The sequence below is a fragment of the Macrotis lagotis genome, chromosome X (genome assembly GCF_037893015.1).
Source record: "Macrotis lagotis isolate mMagLag1 chromosome X, bilby.v1.9.chrom.fasta, whole genome shotgun sequence".
Lineage (NCBI taxonomy): Eukaryota > Metazoa > Chordata > Mammalia > Peramelemorphia > Peramelidae > Macrotis > Macrotis lagotis.
The window spans coordinates 148388338-148412026 of record NC_133666.1 but is presented as its reverse complement, the minus strand read 5'-3'; the positions used below and the strand labels follow the sequence as shown (position 1 = coordinate 148412026).

Here is a 23689-nt window from a genome sequence, read left to right as displayed (position 1 = left end):
AGAAGCTTTGGGGTTTCTGTGGGAATCTCCATCTTCTGATCATCCTTTTTCTAATTGTTCCTTTTCCTCCTCCTTTCTACTGCAGCAGGTGCTGCTGGTGATGTTAGTTGCTACTGATACTATTACAACTACTACTGCTACTACTGCTACTACAGCTACTTTGAAATCTTTGTGGTCATGAAAAAATTAAGAGTACTTAGCCCACAAATATAGATTTAACATTTATCACAAGTTTTTTCTTTATCTAAGTGTAATCAAACCTTTGCCCATTCAATCCCCTACAAAGCATCCACGGTCATTTTAGCCATACACCCCATAGTTAAATAATTTGATGGATTTGCTCATTTGTTGCTAATTTCAAATCACCATTTAACTACCCATTATCTTCCTACTACCTAAATTTCATCTGCAATGAGCTGTGTCATCACTCTCATCTTTCTTTTTTCCTATTCAAATCAGAAAGTAGCCAGTACTTACTTAATCCAACATCACCTTCTTCTTGGTCCAATTCATTTGGGGCTCGGGGATGGCAGAGACAGCGGAATAAGAGGCATATATGGCTCAGTAAGATGAAAGGTGGAGGCAGCCATGGTTTATCATGATAAGTCATGATGTAACGGTAGCGATTATATTTCCAAAGTTTATCTGAAATGGCCTTCATCTGATGGTAAACATTGCTGTGAAAGGAAGCAAGAGAAGCAATTCTGATAAAATTCAATCTATCTATTTTCCAACATTTATGGGAGATCTTATTCATTATGTTCTAAAAATATGCTAAAACAAATGCCTGGTGATCTTATGTGTTCTATTTCTTACCCTAAAAGTCAACCCTAAAAACACATCAATATAGAAGATATATAAAGAACATAAACTAGAACCAGAAAGAAACTATTTTAACCCTTTGATATCATGAACTACTTTCTCATTCTCATTATACATCCATTTAACTTAAGGAAAACTCAGCTAATTGAAATTCTTTGGGGGTTGGAGGGGGTGGTGGAAGGAGGAAAGAGGAAAGAAAATATACACCAGAGATTTGCTAAATCATTTACACAATATTCAATACAACACTCCTACCTAGTAGGAGCTAGTAACCCTTACATGAATTAATCCAAACTCCAATGATCATTGCTAATTTTATTATTATAATGTAGTTAATTTAATGATATGAACCACCCCACAAGTGAAAAGATATTTTGTATAGGTAATAATACAGAGTGATTTTCAATGAAATTATGTCAGATTGAGAGTTTCTCATGTGGAAGGCAAATGGAAAAGGGCTTTGAGCTTTAGTTTTGTTATCTAGACAATGAAGATGATTGAAGTGGAAGCATCCAATGAGGGAGAATCCCAGGGTTCCCCATTCTACTTTTGACAGTTCTAATTATAAGAAAAGTCTTTTCAATAAAGGATGATTTCTTCTCAAAAGTCACCAAAATTTCCACCTGCATTTGAGAAATACCCAGGGCACAAATTCATAATAGACTTAACCAGCTGATAGAAGTAATAGATATAGTGGCAGCTAGGTGGTGTAGTGGATAGAGCACAAGCACTGGAGTCAGGAGGACCTGAGTTCTAATATGGCCTTAGACACTTAACTATTACCTAGCTGTGGGACCTTGGGTAAATCACCTAATCCTATTGCCTAGCCAAAAAAAAAGGAAGTAATAGGTACCATTTATCTAGTAAGCAAGTCTAGACTTTCTACATTCTCCAGTCCTACTAACTTTTTGAAGCATTAATCTATGGAAATAATATACCTAATGATTTTCATATCATCATGTACCAGTATATTTTTTCTTTTTTTATCCCACCAAATCCTTTCATCAACTATATTTCCCACTTCAGATCTCACATTCTCTGCTCACTTCTAGTTGAACTCTTAGCTAGTCCTCAACTTTACAAATATATCTTTCAATGATTTCAACATTTCTTTTTTAAATAAAAATTTTAATTTTATTTTTCTTACTTATATGTAATAACGGTTTTGAACATTTGTTTCTTTAATTTTGATTTTCAAATTCTCTCCTCCCACTGATTGAGAAGGCAAGTAATTTTATATAGATTATACATGTGCAGTAACACAAAACATATTTTCACATTAGCCATATTGCAAAATATTGACCAAAAAAAGGAAAGGAAAAAGAAAAAGGAAAAATTTAAATATATGCTTCAATCTGCATTGATACCTCATTAGTTCTTTCTCTAGAAGTTAATATCTTTTTTCATCATAAATCCTTCAGAATTGTCTTGGATCACTGTATTGCTGAGAATAGTTAAGTTATTCACAGTTGATCATCTTCCAATATTGTTGTTACTCTACAAAGTTTCCCAATTCTGCTTATTTTACTTTGTCTTATTTCATGTAAGTCTTCCCAAATTTTTCTGAAATCATCTTGCTCATCTTTTCTTATAATACAATTGTATTCCATAGTCATAGACTAGAGCTTATTTAACCAATCCCCAATTCATAGGCATCCTCCCAAATTGCAATTCTTTCCATCACAAAAAAGGACCTGCTATAAATATTTTGAACATATAGCTCTTGATCCCTTTTTAAAAATCTCTAAAGAATATAGATCTATAAAGCTATTGCTGTGCAAAAGGTGTTGCCCAGCTTTGTAGCCCTTTGGGCATAGTTACAAGTTGATCTTCAGATGGTTGGGTTACAGCTCTATCAAAAGTGTGGTAATGTGCCAATTTTTTCATAGCTCCAAAAGTTATCATTTTCCTTTTCTTTCATAGTAACCAATTTGATAGGAATGAAATTGTGCCTCAGAGTTTTATAAAATTTATATTTCTCTAATTAATGATTTAAGATCACATTTCCACATGACTATAGATAACTTTGATTTCTTCTGAAAAACTGCCTGTTCATATCCTTTAATCATTTATCAATTGGTAATGACTCATATTCTTATAAATTTGTCTCAGTTCTCTATGTATTTGAGAAATGAGTCATTTATTAAAGAAATTTTCTATTTAAAAAATTCTAGTTTTCTGATTTCCTTTGAATCTTTTTTTTTGCAAGGCAAATGGGGTTAAGTGGCTTGCCCAAGGTCACACAGCTAGGTAATTATTAAGTGTCTAAGGCCGGATTTGAACTCAGGTACTCCTTGACTCCAGGGCCGGTGCTCTACCCACTGCAGCCACCTAACCACCCCTTTCCTTTGAATCTTGGAAAAATATATATCCAAAAAAACTCTGAAGACTTACATGAACTAAGACAGAGTGAAGTTTTGTTTGTGTAAAAAACCTTTTAATTTACAAAATTATCCATTTCACATCCCATAAAATTTTCTATCTCCTGCTTGGTCATAAACCCTTCCCTTATTCATAGATCTGATAAGTAAAATTTTCCATGCTTCCCTACTTTGCTTATGATACCAATATTTATGCCTTGATCATGTACCTATTTTGATCTTGTCTTGGTATATAGTGCTATATATTGGTCTATACCTAGTTTTTGCCAAACTGTTTAAGCAGCTTTTCAAAACAATTTTTCCAGATATTGAGTTCTTTCCCCAAAAGCTTAGATCTTTGGGATTGTCAAATACTAGATTACTAAAACCATTTACTATTGTGTATTATGTACCTAATCTATTCCATTAATCCATCCATTTCTTAGCCAGTACCAGACTGTCCATTTTGTATTACAATTTGAAATCTGCTATTGCTAGGTTACCTTCTTTCATATTTTTTCATTGATTTCCTTGATATTTATGATCTTTTATTCTTTCAGATGTTATTATTTTTTCAAGTTCTCTAAAATAATTTTTGGTAGTTCGACTAATATGGCACTAAATAAATAAATTGATTTAGGCAAAATTATCATGTTTATTGTATCGGCTTGGCCTACACAGGAGCAATTAATATTTCTCCAGTTGTTTAGATCTCATTTTATTTGTGGTAAAAGGATTTTGTAATTGTGCTCCTCTAGTTCCTGTATTTGTCTTGGCAGGCAGACTTTCAAGTATTTTATATTTTTTACAGTTATTTTAATCAGAACTCCTCTTCTAACTTTTCCTTTTGTACATGTGGCTTTTTCATTGTCTTCTTCTGGATTCTGACTTTTTTTTTCTGTCACCATAGTAACTTTCTCTTGTCAATTTCTTTTTTATATTGTTGTTTGCTCATCTTTCCAGCCTATTTCTTTACTTTTTGTTGTTGAATTATTTCAGGCATGTTCAGTCCTTTGTGATCTCATTTGGGGTTTTGGGGGAAAAAGATAATGGAATGGTTTACCATTTCCTTCTCCAGCTCATTTTACAGATTAAAAAACTGAGGCAAACAGGATTAAGTGACTTGTCCAAGGTCACTAGCTCTGTGACCCTATAAGTGTCTCTGCTTAGGTTTGAACTCATGAAGATGAATTTTGCTGGTTCTAAGGTCAGCTTGGCCCTTTAGCTGTCCTTTCTTCTTTACCTTACTTCTTTCAGTAGTTGGGTGTTTCAACTAAGAATTCTCCATTTTAAAACACAATACCAAAACCTCAGTCATCCATACATAGAGGAAACTAATATAAAAGAGGCAATAATTTATCAATCATTCTAATCCTCCTAGTACTATTTTGGTTTGTGCTATGTTAAACTGGCACCTACTTGAAGAAAGCAATCAGTAGATTCACCATGATGATATACTGGACAAACAGATAGACAGCTTGAAGGAATGGAGTAATGAAGGAACCAGGAGGGCAGTCTTGGTTGCTTGCACAAACTACAAATAAAGAGAATTTTTTAAAACAGAAAATATAAGTAATATTTTGGTATTATTTAACACATGATTTATCATGTTAACTACATACCTCCTATCTCAAAAATTCAGATCATAAACTTGCAGATTTCCTCATTATAACTATCTACAAAATTTTAAGTCCTCCAAAAACATACAATGTCTAGTTACCATCTATCTCTGCAGCATAGACTTCCCCGAACATCATCCAGTATGGCTGAAATACAATATCACGAGCCAGTGTCCAAGATGGTGGCTCATGTGGAGAAAGAATGGCTTTTCGTGCCACTCCAAAGCTCAAGATCACTATGGCCATCATGATCACAATGTAGAACATGTTTGCTGTCTGAAAAACATAGCATGAACATAACCAGTCATGACTTAGAACCACAACTATGATATTCATTTAAATATGAAATACAAAGTAATAACTAATAAAAGCCAATCATGGGAAAAGAAAAAATCCATCTTATGTTTGCTATCAATATAATTTTTTGACTTCTATACTTTTGTACTTGTTTTTTTTTTCAAAAATACCTTCATCTGGATATATCCAAAACTGTTTTATTTTAGTGTTATTATTTTCTGTGAGTGTCTCAGGTCAAAGTTGCATACAGTGAAATAAAGCTTTTTGAGAGTAAATAACCTATTCCTCCTTTCTCTATTGTAATTAAATTCATCACTCCAGCCTCATAAACAAAAACTAAATTTTAACTTACTGAAATGGTCCTAAAGTTAATAATTATTTCATAATTCTACCTCCATCTTCCATTGATGGCCCAGCTCTAGGGAATCTAACATCTCATTACTAGTACTCAAAAGAGGGTGAATAGAATATTAGTCAAACTGAATCTTTTTTCAGTAGTATTATTATCAGGAATTCAATTAAGTAAATTTGTTTGGCCAAATCTTTATTTTAACTGCCAAAATGACATCTATTCTATCCATTTGGTTGCCACAGATAAATACTAAATTCACTAAAACAAACATATTCAAACAAATCTAAATCAAAAAAAATTGTGAAAAAGGCTGTTTATCTCTTAAATTTCTTCTATTTCTTCTTTTAATGCCCCATCTTCTATTTCAGTGCAATATCATCCTCCAAACCTTTCTCCCTTTTTCACTTTAGGACTAGTAGCTATCACACAAAGGACCAGATTCAAAAGTGGATCTGAGTATACTTGGACTCTCTCTAGAGAACCTAAGATCACTCAGATAGAAAAGACTGAAGGAAAACTAAAATAACCCCCTTATAGTCTAGTGAAGAAAAAAAGAGGGACAAATAGCTGCTTTAGTCCATCATGGAGATGACTAAAAAGAATATAACCATTATATGCAATCTCAAAGTTCATTTGTGATGGTGTAATGGTGCCATGGATAAAGCAGCAAATCTGGCCTCTGACACTTTCTAACTCTTTTAATCTCTGTTTGCCTCAATTTCTTCAACTGAAAATAGGCATAATAATAGCATCTACCTCAAGGGCTTATTGCAAAGGTCAAATGAGATATTTATAAAATGTACTTAGGACAGTGCCTGACAGATAATAGATATTCAATAAATGCTTATTCCCTTCTCCTTTTATTACCTGGCACATGGCTGGGGAGTAGTAAATTCTGGATATGTATGCATAATTTCTATGTAGTAAATGCTGTTGTCAGTTATTTGTTTCCAAATTTTCATGATTTCCTTTGGGATTTTCTTGGCAGAGATATTAGAATGCCTTGCCATTTCCTTTTATAGTTCATTTTACAGTTGAGGAAACTGAGGCAAATAGGATTAAGAGACTTATCTAAGATCACAAGCTAGTATCAGGAGGCTAAGACCCTTCCTGATTCTAAGCTTAACTCAGGAAGATAAGACTCTTCCTGATTCTAAACTTAATGCTCTATCCACTGCAATGGAGCAAATAAAATTAATCAATTAAATGGCGAAAGTAATCTCTTTCTTTTCCATAAATGTTCTCCAAAGTATATAAAAGTTAATTTTAGGGCTATGTGAAATCTGTTCAAAAACCAGACTATTCCCCATAAATAAGGATATGAACAGGCAGTTCTCAAAGGAAGAAATTTATGATATAACAACGTTTTTTAAAATAATCCAAATATCTAAAAATAAGAGGATGCAAATTAAAGGTTCTGCCTCACATTCATCAGATAAGCATAGAGGACAAAAGAGGAAAATTTAAAATGTTAGTGTAGCTGTGAATTGATCTATCCATTTTGGAAAACAATTTGAAACAATGTCCAAAAAGATACTAAACTGTACATAACCTTTGATCTATCTACCCCAAAGGTATAAAAGAAGGAAAAAAGCTCTATCAGTACAAAACTTTGGCAGCAGCTTCTTTTTTTAATGAAGTCAAAGAATCAACAACTAAAGGGGTAACAATCAACTGGAGAATGACTGAACAAATTATGGCAAAGGAATGAAACTGAAAACTTTTTGCTATAAGGAATGGTTGAAAGGGAAGGTTTCAGAGAAACTCAGGAACACTTGTATGAACTGACAAAGCAAAAAGAATCAAAAGAACAATTTATACAGGAGCAACAATGAAAGACAAACAACACTGAAAGACTTAAGAACTTTTATTGTTTGCTAAAATCGTTACACTGTTTAAATCCAACCCTAAGTGATTAAGATTGTCCACACCCAGAATGTCACCTGACCCCTAACTCTCTAGGAATGCTCAAGAAGGCTATAAAATATTTTGGTCTTGGATCCACCCAAATCATTCTTGTTTTGAATTGCCACACCCAGGACTTGTAAAGGGTCCACCCAAGCTTGGATTTCTGGCTCCCTTGTGCTTTGGTCAAATTAACCAAGTAGTTTGGGTGCTGATACCCTTGTTTAAATTCTACATAACAAACCTTCCAGAGCTTGTAGGAGAGGAAGTCACACCAGTGATGAAAACTGATAATGCTTGATAAAATAAATAAAACAGGTGTAACCATTTCTTTTTCAGGAGGTAAGGAACCCTTCACCACTTGACAGAAAATAAATCCCCAAATTGAAATAGTTTTAGAAAGAAATTCAAAAGGACTTTTGGTAGGAGAGAAAATAGGTGTGACTTTAAGATTCAGAGTAAGACATACATCTAGGACATGATTAAGACTGAAATTTGTTGGGTCAGCTAGGTGGTGCAGTGGAGAGAGTACTGGCCCTGGAGTCAGGAGAACCAGAGTTCAAATGTGGCCTCAGACACTTAATAATTACCTAACTGTGTAACCTTGGGCAAGTCACTTAATCCCATTGCCTTGCCAAAAAAAAAATTGAATTTGTTTAACTTAATTAGGCATATTTATTTCAAGGTTTTGCTTTTCTTTAAAAAAAAAAAAACAATGAAAGGCAGAAAGTGGAAAGGAGAAAAAATAATACTTTTTAACTAAAAAATGATAAAGAAAAATCACTGTCTGTTGCCAGAAAATACTTACCATCTTTCCAATCATGGTTAAATATGGACCAGCATGTTGATTCACAGCAAGGAAATCCAAGAGTCGTGAGTACCAGAATATGATATCCAAGCAGTAAATTAACCTTCCAGCTATCTGTGTGGGAGGATCAGCCCATCGAAGGGCAAAACCAATTGTGAACAGGCTGATGGCAATAGTTTCTATTAAGTTCCAGTATTCATTAATCCACACCTTCACCTTTTGGATGAACTTCCCTGGTTCTGAAATAAATATCTAAAGAGGGAAATGAGGTAGGAAAGATTAATGGAACAACAATTATGAGATCCTAGGATCATAGATTTAGAGATGGAAGGGAACTCATTAATCATCTAATCTAACCCCATTTTATAGATGGAAAGAAAATGAGGCCCACAATTGATTTGTTGAAGTCATGTGGTTTGAAAATATCAAAATTGGGATCCAAACCCAGCACTCTTTCTGCTCTGCTATACCAATCACTTGTTCTATTGCCAGGTATTTTAGGAACCAAAATTAATCTCAACATATGTATGGATCATATATCAAACAAGCAGAGGTTCAATAAATGTGCTTTGAAATTGTTGAAAGTGACAATAATGATAAATGACTTGGTAAAAATTGTTGTGACTATAATGTCTAGTCAAAACATGGAGCTTTTCTAACCACTATTGACTTTAAAGCAATTAAAAATATCAGAAAAGCAATTTTTTTCTCACACTAAAATATTCTCATTTATACAATATAAGTCAAATGATTAAATGAACTTAAATTAAGCATTTAAAAAAGTCCAAACTTACCACAGAAAAGAAAAAAATTAATATTTTCATAAACAAATTTAAACAGTAAAAGAAAATTATACATGGATCAAATAATCTAAAAGGTAGGATTGTTTTATTTTGTATTGTTTAATCTAAATGCTATCTTCAAAGCTATCCTTAACTATCTTTTCTTCTGAACTTCATTCCATTCTCATATATGCAGTTCTTAAAGAAGCAAACACTTTTTTTAGCTTGAAAAAACTTTGAAAGTTTTGTTATGTTATGACTACATTTTTAGATATCTCATTCTCAAACTACAGTTATAAATGAAAAGAATCTTATCTGTTCACAGTAGTGATTTATTATCATGAAAAAAGAAATGCTCTGATCATAGAACATTAGGTGGACTTTAAAGGTAGAGATGATTAGAATGTTTGGGTGGGAAAATGTTTTTTTTCCTATTTGATACTTATTGATATCTAAGTGAAATACACTAAAAGTTTCAAGAAACTCAGAAATACCACATCTCTGATTAAAATCACATCTCTCCTGCACATTTCTTCTATTTTCAATTCCAAGTCTCCTCATTACTTTCTCTACCAGTCCCTTCCCTGGCTTTCTGTATCTCCCTACACAACCCTGAATTCTACTGTTAACTTCTTTGAATTTTCCCTGGCCTATCATAATAATCTTTCATTTGAAATTCCTCCTATTATCTTGTTCCCCCTTTCTTCCTAATATCAAGTTGCCTGCTGGAGAAATCCAGTTCATTGAAAAAATATTTTGAAACCATGTTCAAAAAGTTATTAAACTGGGCATACTCATTGCTCTAGCAATACCAATAGTAGGTTCTAGGTACAAAAGAGATAAAAGAAAGGATTTATATGTTCAAAAATATTTATATTATCTATTTTTGTATAGACAAAGAATTTGAAAGGTATACAATGCTCATCTAATAGGAAATGACATGATTGTTCTACAAGAAATAATGAAGGATACAGTTTCCAAAAAAAGAAAAAGAAAAAGAAACCTGGAAAGGCTTATATGAATTCCTGCTGAGTTAAGTGAGCAGAACTAGGAAAAAAATTTATTCAATAGCATTATTGTAAAACAAAAAATTTGAAAAAACTTTATAAATGTGATTATTGCAACAACCAACCAGGATTTCAGAAGCCTCACAGCAAAGCCTCATGTTGGAGAAGTAATAGTCTCAGAGTACAGACTTTTTAAAGATATGACCAATGGGGAAATTCATTTTGCTTGACTATTTGTAACAAGGTGGGGCAGAAGAAGTATTTCTCTCTTTTTTTCCCCTCAAGGACAGGTTAGAAGAAAGAGATTTTTTTCAATAATTAAAAAATAAAAAATTTCTATCAAATACACAAATTAATGCTATTGAACCTCAAAAATTGTCATATCAAGGAAGTATTATTCACTGAGGAATTCCTGTCATAGTTCCCACAATGACCGTTTCAAAGTTTTTTTCTATTCCCCTCAAGTTCTCAAAACTACCTTTATCCATGCCTCTTAAATTCATCAAAAGGCATTATGTTTTACTTCACTGTGATTATTAAGGTGATCTGACATGAACCAACAAGATCTCCATTTTAAACCCTAAAATTTCTCTTGATCCACTCATTTTCTCCTATCATATTAACCATATGATCTCTCTTCCTTACCAAGACTATCAACTTTAATACAATATTTCATTATCTTTCACCTGGATTGTTTTTTATTTTTATTTTATTTTATTTTTATATTTATATTTTATATTTATTTTATTTTTATTTTTAGAAATAACCTCCTAACATTACTTCCCACCTCCATCCTACTCACTACTACAAATGTAATCTTCCCAAAGCACAGCTCTTATCATGTTACTTCCCTGCTCATGACACATTAATAACAAGTTGCCACCTAAAAAAGTAGCTTCATATTAAAAACACTTCACCATACGGCAATAGTCTTATTTCATATTGCACAGATTCATACACCCTGGTCTCCTGATTCAGCTCATTTCTTCTTCATCAGTTTCTAAATCTTCAGAAGTGTTCAACTTATAATATTGATGCTATACTTAACGATTACCTAGCTGTGTGACCTTGGGCAAGTCACTTAACCCCATTGCCTTGCCAAAAAAAAGCTGCAGATAATATTGATACTATAGCATAAATTTTAATTTAATTTTCATAGTAAATTAATGAATAGGAAATGAACACTAAACCACAAGCAATCAATGACTTTTGATATAAATCAGGACTCTCACAAGAATTCTTATAAGGACTTTCACAAGAAAATGGTTCTATCTTACTAGGTTTGTTATAGTCGATCATTTGTCATAATGAAATCAATCATGCATTAATATTATTATTACTATTACATTATTATTATTACATTACATTATTATTACATTAATATTATTATTATTATTATCATCATCTGCTACTCTGTAGAATGAACTTTATTATTATAAGAAGCTCTTTATTATGACATTTAGCAAGAAATTACACCTGAATGATTTAACATTTAACAAATGGTGGAATGAGATTATAATAAAGTTATTTTACCCAAAGCCTCTAAGAAGACAGCATAAACATGATCACCAAAGGAGACAGTGAGTTCCACTGTAGCCAATAACAAGCAATATTTCTAGAATATTAAAAATATATTCACTTAGTAATACTAAACTAGCTGTCTGAAGAAGAAATAAAGGAAAGTAGTTCATGTGATATTTAAGATCTAGAAACTTGTAAGAATATAGGTCATAACCATGTCTGAAGGTAACTGCATGTTGTAAATGTGTGGAAATATATTTTGTATGACTTCATATGTATAATGGATATTATATTTCTTGCCTTCTCACTGGATACAGGAGGAGCTGAAGGAGAGAATTTGTAACTGAAAATTATTTTTTAAAGCAAGTTGAAAACTAGAAAGGAATATTTGTTTTGTTTCTGTGAAAAGTACTCTCTGAGGGCATCTTTAGTTTCAATCAAGAAGTGCTGTGTTTCAATCTACAGGTGGTCTAACCTTTGGAAAGCTATAAATGAACTCACACACTATATAACTTCTGCCACTTCAAATCCACTTACATCTGTGAGATGAAACAGATAAGTAAATAAAAGAGAAGTCAAGTAGTGGTAAGCTGTAGCAACTATTTTATAGGAACAAAGGGAATGTGTCTAAGCAGTCACAAATAGTAAGCAAGTCCATTGTTCATTGATGTCAAATGTAAGAAGCAATCTTCCTTCCCATCCCGAAAGCCCATGAATGAGAAAGATAAGATATTTCTACAGAAGACAATGACCTTAAAATTCTCCAAGGACAGCAAGGATCTGGATGATTCAGATACAGATGAGGGGACTTTATTCTGTGAGTGATTTTTCCCTAACAAATTATCCATAATATAGTAACCACCACAGGTTAGAAATTAGACTGAGAAGACACCTACATCTTGTTCCTTGGCAGTAGGAGGTCCATGAGTATGAAAAACTGTACACATATTTTCATCCTTTTTTTTTAATGTATTGATGTGCTTTGCTGATTTTTCTTCTTTTTTTAAGCTTTAAAATACTATTTTTTTTAATAACTGGATGACTCTCTGGAGAAAGAGAGAGAGGCAGAGATACTGGGGACATTTTTGGTAATTGTGAAAAATAAAAAAATTTTTTGTTACAAGAGTTGTAAGGATCAAATGATATATTTCTAAAAGTACCTAGCTCAGTGTCTAGTTTATAGTAGGTGCTCCTGTTCTAATTATGTAAATACATGCATATACATACATATAAATACCTGTATATTCACACACACACACACACACACACACACACATACACAAATGCACACACATGACATTTTCCTTTAAAAGGAAAGGGGTGGCAGGGCAGCTAGGTGATAGAGTGGATAGAGTACCGGCTCTGGAATTAGGAGGATCTGAGTTCAAACGTGGCCTCAGACACTTAAAAATTACCTAGTTGTTAAGCAAGTCACTTAACCCCATTGCCTTGAAAGTCAAAAAATAAAAAAATTTTTAAAAAGAAAAGGGGTGGGGGCAGTTAGGTGGTGCAGTGCATAGAGCACCAGCCTTGGAGTCATCAGGAGTACCTGGGTTCAAATCCAACCTCAGATGCCACTTAACCCCATTGCCTTGAAAATTCAAAAAAAAAAAAAAAAAAAAAAAAGGAAAGGGTTTGGTTTCCTCCACCAAAATGAAGGTTTATAAAAAGAAATAAAACATTAAAAAACTCACCTCCCTGAGATTTTCAATGGCAGTGGTAAAAATGTAGATAATAACAAGCCATTCTTGTACTGTTGGCTGAGGCTGCATCTCTACCAATACCGTATATGTGAAGAGCATGAGAAATGCCAGGTATGCCATCTATGAAAGAGAAAAACACATACCACAAGGATCAGTGAGCTAGTAATAGAATTAGAAAGCAGAGAAAATGTGAACATCTTTAAATAATGTTAGATCCAAAAATCATCTCATATTTAAAACCATAAATAGGTAACTTGTTAAAGAGAGACAAATAGATGAAGAAAGAGAACAACGACCTTGAAATCAGGAAATCTAGGTTCATTCCAGATCTAACTAGACAAATCATTTAACTTCTAAATAGACAACTTATCCACTGCCACCACTAGGTCTATATTCCAAAGAGATAACCAAAAAGGGGAAAAGACTCACACGTACAAAACTATTGGAAATTGAGGGGATATCATCATTTGAGGAATGGATGGACAAGCTGTGGTATATTAATATAATGGATTATTATTGCTCTATAAGAAATGATGAGTAGACAGATTTCAGAAAAACCTGGAAAGACTGCCATGAACTGATGCTGAGTGAAATGAATGAAACCAGAAGAACACTGAACACTATAACAACAACATTGTGTGATGATCAGCTATGATATAGCTTCAGTTCCTCTCAGTAATACAGCAAAGACAATTCTAAAAGCCCTGCAATGAAATGTGCCATCCACATCCAGAGGAAGAACTATGGAATCTGAATGCAGATCAAAGCAAACTATTTTTACTTTTTTAAAAAATGTGTATTTTTCCTTTTTCCTCCTCAGTTTCCCCCACCCCTTAATTCTGATTTTTCCTTCACAGCATGGTTAAAATGAAAATATATGCAACACAATTATACATGTATAAACCATACTAGATTACTTGCTATCCTAGGATGGGGAGAGGGCAAGGAGGGAGAAAAAGGAGTGAGAGGGAGAAAATTTTATAAAAATGAATATTGCAAACTATTTTTAAATATAATTTAAAAAATAAAAATATTTATAAAAAAGTGTTTTTTCAGAAAAATAAAACCATAAAAAAATAGACAGCTATCTTCTGATAAGTGGCAAACCAATATTGTCATTCTGCTCCTAAATAACTGAAAGTAAATTATGCTAATTAAGTGAGATAGGTTTTGCAAACCTTCAAGTACTATATGACTATCAACTGTATTCATTTGAGAACTGAAAGGAAGAGAGTTAAATTTGGTATGTTAATTTAAGTTGTGAAATGTCTTCCAGCAAATTCATTTTTATCAATTGCTTAAGATTAAAATTTACATAATAGACATAATGAAACTGGAAGATCCTGGTTTGGGATAAGGATAGTAACTCAAGGTATGGTTCAAAGTACTCTAGCTATCCCCTCCACTATCACCACCACAACCACTACCTAACAATGTCAAAGTTTCAATGAAAGTCCTTAGGTAACACAGGAAAAGTAGGACTGACAAGGCTTGAGTTGAGCTAAGAAGCAATCACCATTGGCTCCCTCAAAACAGACAGTGTCAGTGAGTAACACAGTGGTCTTGAGCCTTTCTTTGAGGTTCAGATACCATCACCACCACCTTTAAATATACATATTCTATTTCTTTATTTTATTTATTTTATTTAAGGCAATGGAGTTAAATGAGTTGCCCAAGGTCACACATCTAGGCAATTATTAAGTGTCTGAGGCTGCATTTGAATTCAAATCCTCCTGATTCTAGGGACAGGACTCTATCCACTGCACCACCTAGTTGTCCAAGTATTCTTACCATAATATTTCCAGTTTATAAATGTTACAGTCCATTAGCTCTGTATTCTACCAAGCTATACTAATTTTGACTGCCTATTTTGCTTGCCTTTTGAAACCTCCATTTTAACAGCATTTCATTACTTATTCAACTTCTCACTGGATTCCATACTGCTATAAGTGTATCTCTTTCATCCCCTTCTCTTCCTTTTCCCCTTCCTGCCTCCATAATCAAATCAATGACCTCATTATTCTAGGAAAGTATATACCAATCTGCTCTCCTGTAGTTCTACTCACCATTCCTGTAACTTTCTAAATCAAAATATTCTCCCTGGGTGCCACTCCCCTTTATGTGTTATCTTCTTCTATCGGAACGAAAGATATACAAGGTTGTGGACTGCCTTCCGTGTTGTACTAATATATTCAGAATTTAGCACAGTAGTTACTTTATACATGTTTTCTATTCATTCAAAAGCATCTATGTAGTACTGGGTCTGGAGTTAAGAGTTAATTCGAATCCAAACTTAGATATTTACTAACTGTGTGACCTTGGACAATTCACTTAAATTGTTTGCCTCAGTTTCCTCAGTTATAAAATGGGGATCAATAATAAAACTTTTCTCCCAGCATTGTTGTGTGGATCAAATGAGACAATATTTTAAAATCACAAAATAAATGCTATATGTTAGATATCACTACTCTTCATTCATATTTTTAAAGTAAAAACAAGTACAATCTTGTCTAGATAAAAGTTTTTCTTTTTTTTTTTAGTTTTTTTTTTACAAGGAAATGGGGTTAAGTGGCTTGCCTAAGGCCACACAGCTAGGTAATTATTAAGTGTCTGAGGCTGAATTTGAACTCAGGTACTCCTGACTCCAGGTCCAGTGCTCTATCCACTGTGCCACCTAGCTGCCCAATAAAAGTTTTTCACACATTGGGAGTATATCCTCTTCTCCCAAGGAAATTCTCTTATTCAAAACAGTTTTATAACTCCTATTTAGGAATTGCCCTAGAAGTAACCTGGATTATCTTGAATATTCTCAGTGGTAGCAAACCTTGATCCCCTGAAGGTGGACTTGGGGTTTTTTTTTGATACAATAAAAAGATATTTGGAAGCAGTGATTTTTAAATGTTCATTCATTTATTCAGTAGAAAGAATGAACAAGCTAAATGACATAGATTTCTATCAAAACCTACAACAAGCAGACTCATAGTTTCTTTATGTGGCTCATAAATTATGTCCAAAGGATATGTTCCAAAGATACTAGGAACAATGTCTGAAACTCAACTGGCAAGAGAACTCATGTATACTACTAAGAAAAACAACACATTACTTTTCTTTTATCCATACCTCAAATTACAGGGAATTTCTTTTGAGGAACTTGTTATCCCAGTGCATATTAACAATCTCTCTATAACTTAAGAAATTTAGAGAGTTTGATGGTCCCCTAAAAGATGAAGGGACTGGTCCATGGTCAAATAGCTAGTATGTGGCACAGCTGGAACTTGAACCCAGGATTCCTGATAAAGAGGCAAATTCCTTATTCACTACTGCACATTGTCTTCTCACTGATTTAAGAGACTAGATAGACTAAGAAATTTCTATTTTCTCAATATTTCTACCACCCAAAATAGAACTGTATTTATTGAAACTTTGACTTTATAAATATATTATTACCCTTCCTATTTCTTTTTTCCAAAAATTTGGGCCAAATATGGAACTAGAATTGATATCAGACTTCTACATACAGGAAAAAAATTAAAGTTTCAGGAATTAATGTATACTAATTTTGATTTTCATAGAAAAAATATGAAGATATATACATTCTTTAGTTATTCATAAAGTTCTTTCCATAGACTTTGAATTTTAAACCCTTAGAAATGGAAAGATCCTTAGAAATCATTTATTTCAATTTTCATTTAGAGTTAAAAAAACCAAAAACCAGAAAAGCTAAGTTACTTGACCAAGGTCACAGAGTTAGTTTAGTGCCATAGAGGAGAGAAAAAAGAGGGGGAAAGTATTTATTAAGCAATTTCCAAATGCAAGACAGCATGTGAAGAGTTTTACAAATGTTATTTCATTAGAGTCTCACAATATCAAGTTATCATTATCCTCATTTTACAACTAAGAAAACTAAAACAGAAGTTAAGTGATTTCCTCATGGTCACATAACTAGCAAGTGTCTGAGGATGGATTTGAATTTTATCACTGTCCATTTAGTCATCCACTTATCATAACCAATCCTAGGAATGCAGTCTAGTGTTCTTTCTTCTACTACTACAATCTACATCCCAATTATCTAATCTAATATGATTCTCTAATACAAGAAATTGAGAAAACATCATGTTCCAGGAACTATAAAATTCACTAAGGTCATCCATAGAGAATAATACCATGGGATATAACAAGCTAAAAACTTATATTTCCATTCCTAAAAGTTGTATCCCTTCCTCTTCCCTATTTCCCTCCACTTATCCCTATTTTCTGCATCATCATTTCAAACATTCAAATGACTTATTCCCCTTGTTCACATAGTCTTTTCTTCTTGAAAGAAAAAAATCAGCAATGTTGTTAGTAGCATTTTTGTAATCATTGATAATTACTGTTAATATGACTTGGAGCAATGACCAACCGTGTAAAACCAGAACTTGACAATTGGAGCATTGTAGAATTCATAGACTTTTCTGGTACCAGGAAGACCTTGGGGTCCATGATGTAAGGTAAAGTTCTGATTATCATCAGGTTTCTCATCAGATCCCTTTTCAAAATCATAATTGTTCTGAGGGTTTAAAGAGAGGGGAAAAATAATGAGAAACATTTATCTTATTCTCTATAAACATATCATCCCACTGAATACCCTGGGATAAGAAACATTCAGAAAAAGTAATTTGTTGTTCTGAAAACCAACCATTATTGATTCCACTTTCCCTGTGATAATAAAGTCAATTCACTAACAAGTCAAGACAGCCCCTTCCTGATGTCATTGTTCCTCTTTGAGAAGGAAGGAACAACAACAACCCTAAAAGAGAGGCAGTGTGGCAAAGGGAATAGAAAGATGGTTTTGAAATCCTAAAACCTTGTATTCAAGACCCATCTTTGACACACACACACACACTAGCTGTATAATCCCAAGCAAATAATTTTTTTTCCATGGTATTTAGTAACTCTTAAGACTTCTAAGTTATGATCCATGTTCATGCAAGGGTCAGCATCCTACACTGTTTAAACTAGAAATTCACTACTCAGAAAGTAAAGAGAAGGAAAGTACATCCAAAATGACATCTATTTTTGTCTGGAACTGGGAGTTCATAGATGGAAATTCTTCTGTGGAATTCCCTTTACCAAAACAGACTGGCAACTCTATATTTAGTCTTATAAGTTGCCTTGGGCACCATGAGGTTAAATAATTTTTTCATGATGACATAGTTAATATTTATTAGGCACTGAAAATTAAAAACCAGCTCTCTACCAATGTGTTATGATGCCTCTTTTTGCTTTACAGTACTAAATACTTTATTATCTGTATGATACAAATGAGAAAATTGATCCACAGAGCATTGTATCAGAAAAGAGCAGATACACAGTTTGGGGGGGGAAGGGAGGGAAGGTGAAACTTTTTCACATTTTCACATATTTCACATATTCACAAAGGATTCTGATCCATATTCATAATATTCATATTCATAATATATTTTATTCTGTATTCATGGTATTACAAAAATCTTAATGCAATTCTAAGTTTTAATGGCTTAGAACTGCATTAAGTCTTTTGGTACATCCTGTTTAATTCCCAAGCCCAGGCAAGAAGTTACCAACTGACATGTAGAGAAGTGAATTTTATGAAACAAGGGAGCTTCTAAATATGATCCATTTCCCATAAATACTTCAAACATACATAAAGACACTATTAGACTTGATTTTCAAGTGGTCAGCCACTGACCTTGGGGAGTTCAATGTGTTTCAAGGCAGAAGAAACAGACTGACTAATCTCCTAGCCTTTTATTAATTTTAGAAGTATGGTGGGGGCGGGGGTGGGGGGATTCAGGATGGTGACATGAGGACAGGATTTACCAGAAACCCTATTCCAAAATATTCCAAAAACCTTAAAATTATGACTTGTAATTAAATTTTAGAGAGACAAAATACAGAGAAAGACCCAGTGAAGCAATTCTCAAACCCAAGGTAAATAGGAAGAGCATTGGAAGGCTCTGTTCCATGGGGTTGGAGGGGGCCATAGTGCAGGCAGGATCACCGCAACTGAGCAAAGGAGTTCCAGCCTTCTAGGAACAGCTTGCTGGGTACCTGGGTCCCTGAGGGTACCAGCTTGTGGCAGCAGAAGCAAGTTCTAGACCTGCCAACCCAGGGAACACCAAGAATACTACTAGGACGATAAGTGGAGAAACTTCTAGCCAGAGTGAGTGCAGAGCCCAAGCCACTATGACTCTCAGCACAACTGGAATCCAGGGTGCAGTGCCAGCCTAGGAAATGGAAGTAGGCCCACAGAGCCACCCAGCAGGGAGCCATGGGAGCGGCTGCTCACAGAGTGCTTAGCCTCCAGAAGGTAAAGGGGTGGGGGGAGATTGTTGAGATCTCTCCTTTATCCCTGTGACAGTACATTGTGACTTTGTCTATATTCAGATTGGTTGCAGTCTAGTGCACCCCATTACCAGAGCAGAGAGCTCCAGGGCAGAGAGGTGTGCTTGTGGTCATTCACAGACCAGAGCACAGGCAGGAGAGCAGTCAAAACTCTCATTAGACCTTGGAGGAACTGAGGTACTTACAGGGATGTCCCAATAATGCTCAAAAGCTCGGGAAGCACCTCAAAACCAGAATGTAGGCTAGGGAAATGAGTAAACAGAAAAAAGAAACCTGATTATAGACAATTACTTTGGTTCCATGGAAGATCAAAACACACACAGAAGATAACAAAGTCCAAGCTTCTGTATCCAAAGTCTCAAAAAAAAATAGGAATTGGGGTGGCTAGGTGGCGTAGTGGATAAAGCACCGGCCTTGGAGTCAGGAGTACCTGAGTTCAAATCCAGTCTCAGACACTTAATAATTACCTAGCTGTGTGGCCTTGGGCAAGCCACTTAACCCCATTTGCCTTGCAAAAACCTAAAAAAGAAAAAAATAGGAATTGGACTCAAGCTATGACAGAGCTCAAAAAAAGATTTTGAAAATCAAACAAGGGAGGTAATGGAAAAATTGGGAAGAGAAATGTGAGCAATGCAGGAAAAACATAAAAACCAAGTCAGCCGCTTAGTCAAGGAGATACAAAAAATGCAGAAGAAAACAACATGTTAAAAACCAGTTTCGGTCAAATGGAAAAAGCAGTCCAAAAAGTTAATGAGGAGAATACCTTAAAAAGCAGAATTGGCTAGATGGAAAAGGAGATAAGAAAGCTCTCTGAATAAAACAATTCCTTCAAATGTAGAATGGAGCTAAGAGAAGCTAATGACTTTGTGAAGAATCAAAAAAACAATAAAACAAACACAAAAGAAAGAAAAACTAGAAGAAAACATGAAATATCTCACTGGAAAAACAACTGATCTAGAGAACAAATCCAAGAAAGACAATTTTAAAATGACTTGACTGGGGCAGCTAGGTGGCGTAGTGGATAAGGCACCGGCCCTGGAGTCAGGAGTACCTGGGTTCAAATTCCGGTTTCAGACACTTAATAATTACCTAGCTGTGTGGCCTTGGGCAAGCCACTTAACCCCATTGCCTTGCAAAAACCTAAAAAAAAAATGACTTGGCTACCTGAAAGTCATGATCAAGAAAAGAGCCTTGCTTTCATTTTTAAAGAATTTCTACAGGAAAAAAATTGTCCTGATATCCTAGAAGTAGAGGGCAAAATAGACATTGAGAGAATCCACCAATCTCCCCTGGAAAGAGATCCAAAAACAAAATAATCTCCAGGAATATAATGCCCAAATTCCAGAACTACCAAGTAAAAGAGAAAATATTACAATGAATGAAAAAATTCAAATACCATGGAGCTACGGTCAGGATTACATAGGACTTAGCAGCATCCACATTAAACAGTTCATAGGGCTTGGAATATAATATTCTGGAAGGTAAAAGAGCTTGGAATGCAACCAAGAATCAACTACCCAGCAAAACTAAATATCTTCTTCCAGGGGAAAAGAAATAGAAGAATAATGAAATAGAAGAATTTCAAATGTTCCTGTTGAAATGACCAGAGCTGGGGGCAGCTAGGTGGCACAGTGAATAGAGCACTGGCCCTGGAGTCAGGAGGACATGAGTTCAAATCCAGCCTCAGACATTTAATAATTACCTAGCTGTGTGGCCTTGGGCAAGTCACTTAACCCCAATGACTTGCAAAAGAACCTAAAAAAGAATAAAAAAAAGAAATGACCAGAGCTAAATAGAAAGTTTCACCTTCAAGTGCAAGACTCAGGGGAAATATAGAGAGGGTGGACAAGAAAGGTAAATTATGAGAGATTTAATGATGTTGTACTCAGTATTCCTGATATATCAGTATTATTGATAATTCTCATATGAACCTTCTCATTTAATAGAGTAATTAGAAGGAGCTTATTTAGATAAGGCACAGGAGGGGGCTGAATATGAAGGTTTTTTAATATAATATAAAGATGGAGTCAATGGGCAAGAAAGCAACTGGGAAAAAGGGAAAGGTAAAATGGGCTAAGTTATTTTACATAAAAGAGTCTAGAAAAAGCTTTTGCAATGTACTCCATTGAAGGGAGAAAGATGAAGGGGGAATGAGGGAGCCTTCATTCTCATCAGAAATGGCTCAGAGAGGAAATAACATACACACTTAATAGGGTATAGAAATCTTTTACCCTAGAGGAAAAAGGAGAGGAAAGGGATAGGCAGGGGGAGGGAAGAGGGAAGTATCAAGTGATAGAAGAGAGGGTAGATTGTGGGAAAGGTTAGTCAGATAAAACACTCTTTTGTTTTTTTGCAATGTGGTGGGGCTGGGTGGCCTACTCCCCCGGTGGGTGTCTGGGGTGGGATGTGGACTCAGGGCCTCCTAGCACCAGGGTGGGTGCTCTGTCCTCTATACCACTTGGTTGCCCCATAGCACACTTCTGAAGAGGGACAGAGTAAAAAGAGTGAGAAAATAGAATAAATGGGAGTGAGGAAGAATAGATGGAGGGAATTATAATTAGCAATAGCAACTGAGGGTAAAAATATGGAAGTAACTTCTCTGATGGACTTATGATAAAGAAGAAAGTCAGAGCTGATAGTATTTGAACACAGACTGAGGCACATTTTTTTTCTCTTTCTTTCACTTTCTTTCTTCTCTTTTTTATTTTTGGGGGAGGGGAATTATGTTTACTGCTTTAAAAGACTATTTTAGTAATATGTAAATAAATTAAAATATAAATTAAAAATGAAGGAAGGAAGGAAGGAAGGAAGAAAGAAAGAAAGAAAGAAAGAAAGAAAGAAAGAAAGAAAGAAAGAAAGAAAGAAAGAAAGAAAGAGACAGCATGGACCAAACCTTATACAAGTCCTTATACAAGTATGGGTAAAAGGATGCAAAACATAAGGGTTAAGGGTGGCTAGATGGCACAATGGAAAGAGCACCTGCCCTGGAGTCAGGAGTATCTGAGTTCAAATCCGGTCTCAGACACTTAATAATTACCTAGCTGTGTGGCCTTGGGCAAGCCGCTTAACACCGTTGCCTTGCACAAAAAAAAAAAAAACTAAAAACAAAACAAAACATAAGGGTTAGATGTGCCTCCCTATTTCCACTTGAAACAGAGGTTTATTCTAAAATAGCATTATTTTTCTCCCCTCCCCTCCCCTCCTTTCCTCTCCTCTCCCCCCTTCTCTCTCCCACTCTACAAACCACATATTTTTTCTTTCTTAGGAGTTCTCTATAAGCTATTTTATATTTCCAAAGTAATCACAAAAAAGCTCAAAGTCAGGCCTACACAGCTGAAAATTAGCTAGTTATTCAAAACAAAAGAACAATCTCTGTCTTTGCTTTAATCATCTAGATAAACTGGTCTCAAGAAAGATGATTCTGTGATCTATGGGGGGGGGAACAAACAATTATGAATATAATTTAGAAATTCAAATCCAAATCCAAGGGGAGAGAATCCTTTGCAGGAGGGAGAACTAGAAATGTTTAGCTGTTCAAGTTAACAGAATCATAGATTTAGAGGTGAAAGATCTCAAAATTTACCTAATCCAACTCCTTCATTTTACAGATAAGGAAACAAATTAGTAACCGGCCTAATATCACCCAGGTATTACATAAAGGAGTCAAGATGAACCCTGATCCTCTGACTCCCAAATTTAGCAGAATATGCTACTTATTTTTGGAGAAGTGATACACTCAAGATGCAAAATGAGAAACACATTTTTGGATATGACCAAGGTGTGATTTTGTTTGCTAGACTATGCATATGTTTATAAGGGACTTGGGTTTTTTGTTTTTGTTTTCATGGAAGAGAATGGAGGAAGGGAAAAGAGAGAAAGAAAATAAATATTAACTAGTTGGAAAAAAAATTTTGTTAATTTATAAAAAAATCAATAGCATTCTTTTCACTGTTTTAATTTTTTTTTTGCAAGGCAATGGGGTTAAGCAGCTTGCCCAAGACCACACAGCTAGGTAATTATTAAGTGTCTGAGGTCAGATTTGAACTCAAGTACTCCTGATTCCAGGGCTGGTGCTCTATCCACTGCACCACCTAGCCAGCCCTGTTTTAATTCTTTAAATTTATTTTTAAAGACTCTCCCTTTCTCT

General features: G+C 34.5%; 1 protein-coding gene across 7 annotated transcripts in view; it reads right to left on the bottom strand.

Moving 5' to 3' along the window:
- TRPM6 (transient receptor potential cation channel subfamily M member 6) overlaps window positions 1-23689 on the bottom strand; it is a 225809-nt gene that overhangs the window by 65950 nt on the left and 136170 nt on the right. For all 7 annotated transcript variants that reach the window (XR_012472393.1, XM_074206652.1, XM_074206650.1 and 4 more), the window contains 6 exons: window positions 17579-17725; window positions 13168-13296; window positions 8164-8415; window positions 4903-5077; window positions 4602-4716; window positions 478-677 (listed from right to left, as the gene is read on the bottom strand). Coding sequence is in view for 6 of the 7 variants with exons in the window: in XM_074206652.1 (XP_074062753.1) it covers window positions 478-677; window positions 4602-4716; window positions 4903-5077; window positions 8164-8415; window positions 13168-13296; window positions 17579-17725 (1018 nt within the window). In the remaining variant the exon portion in view is untranslated. The remainder of the gene's footprint in view (window positions 1-477; window positions 678-4601; window positions 4717-4902; window positions 5078-8163; window positions 8416-13167; window positions 13297-17578; window positions 17726-23689) is intronic.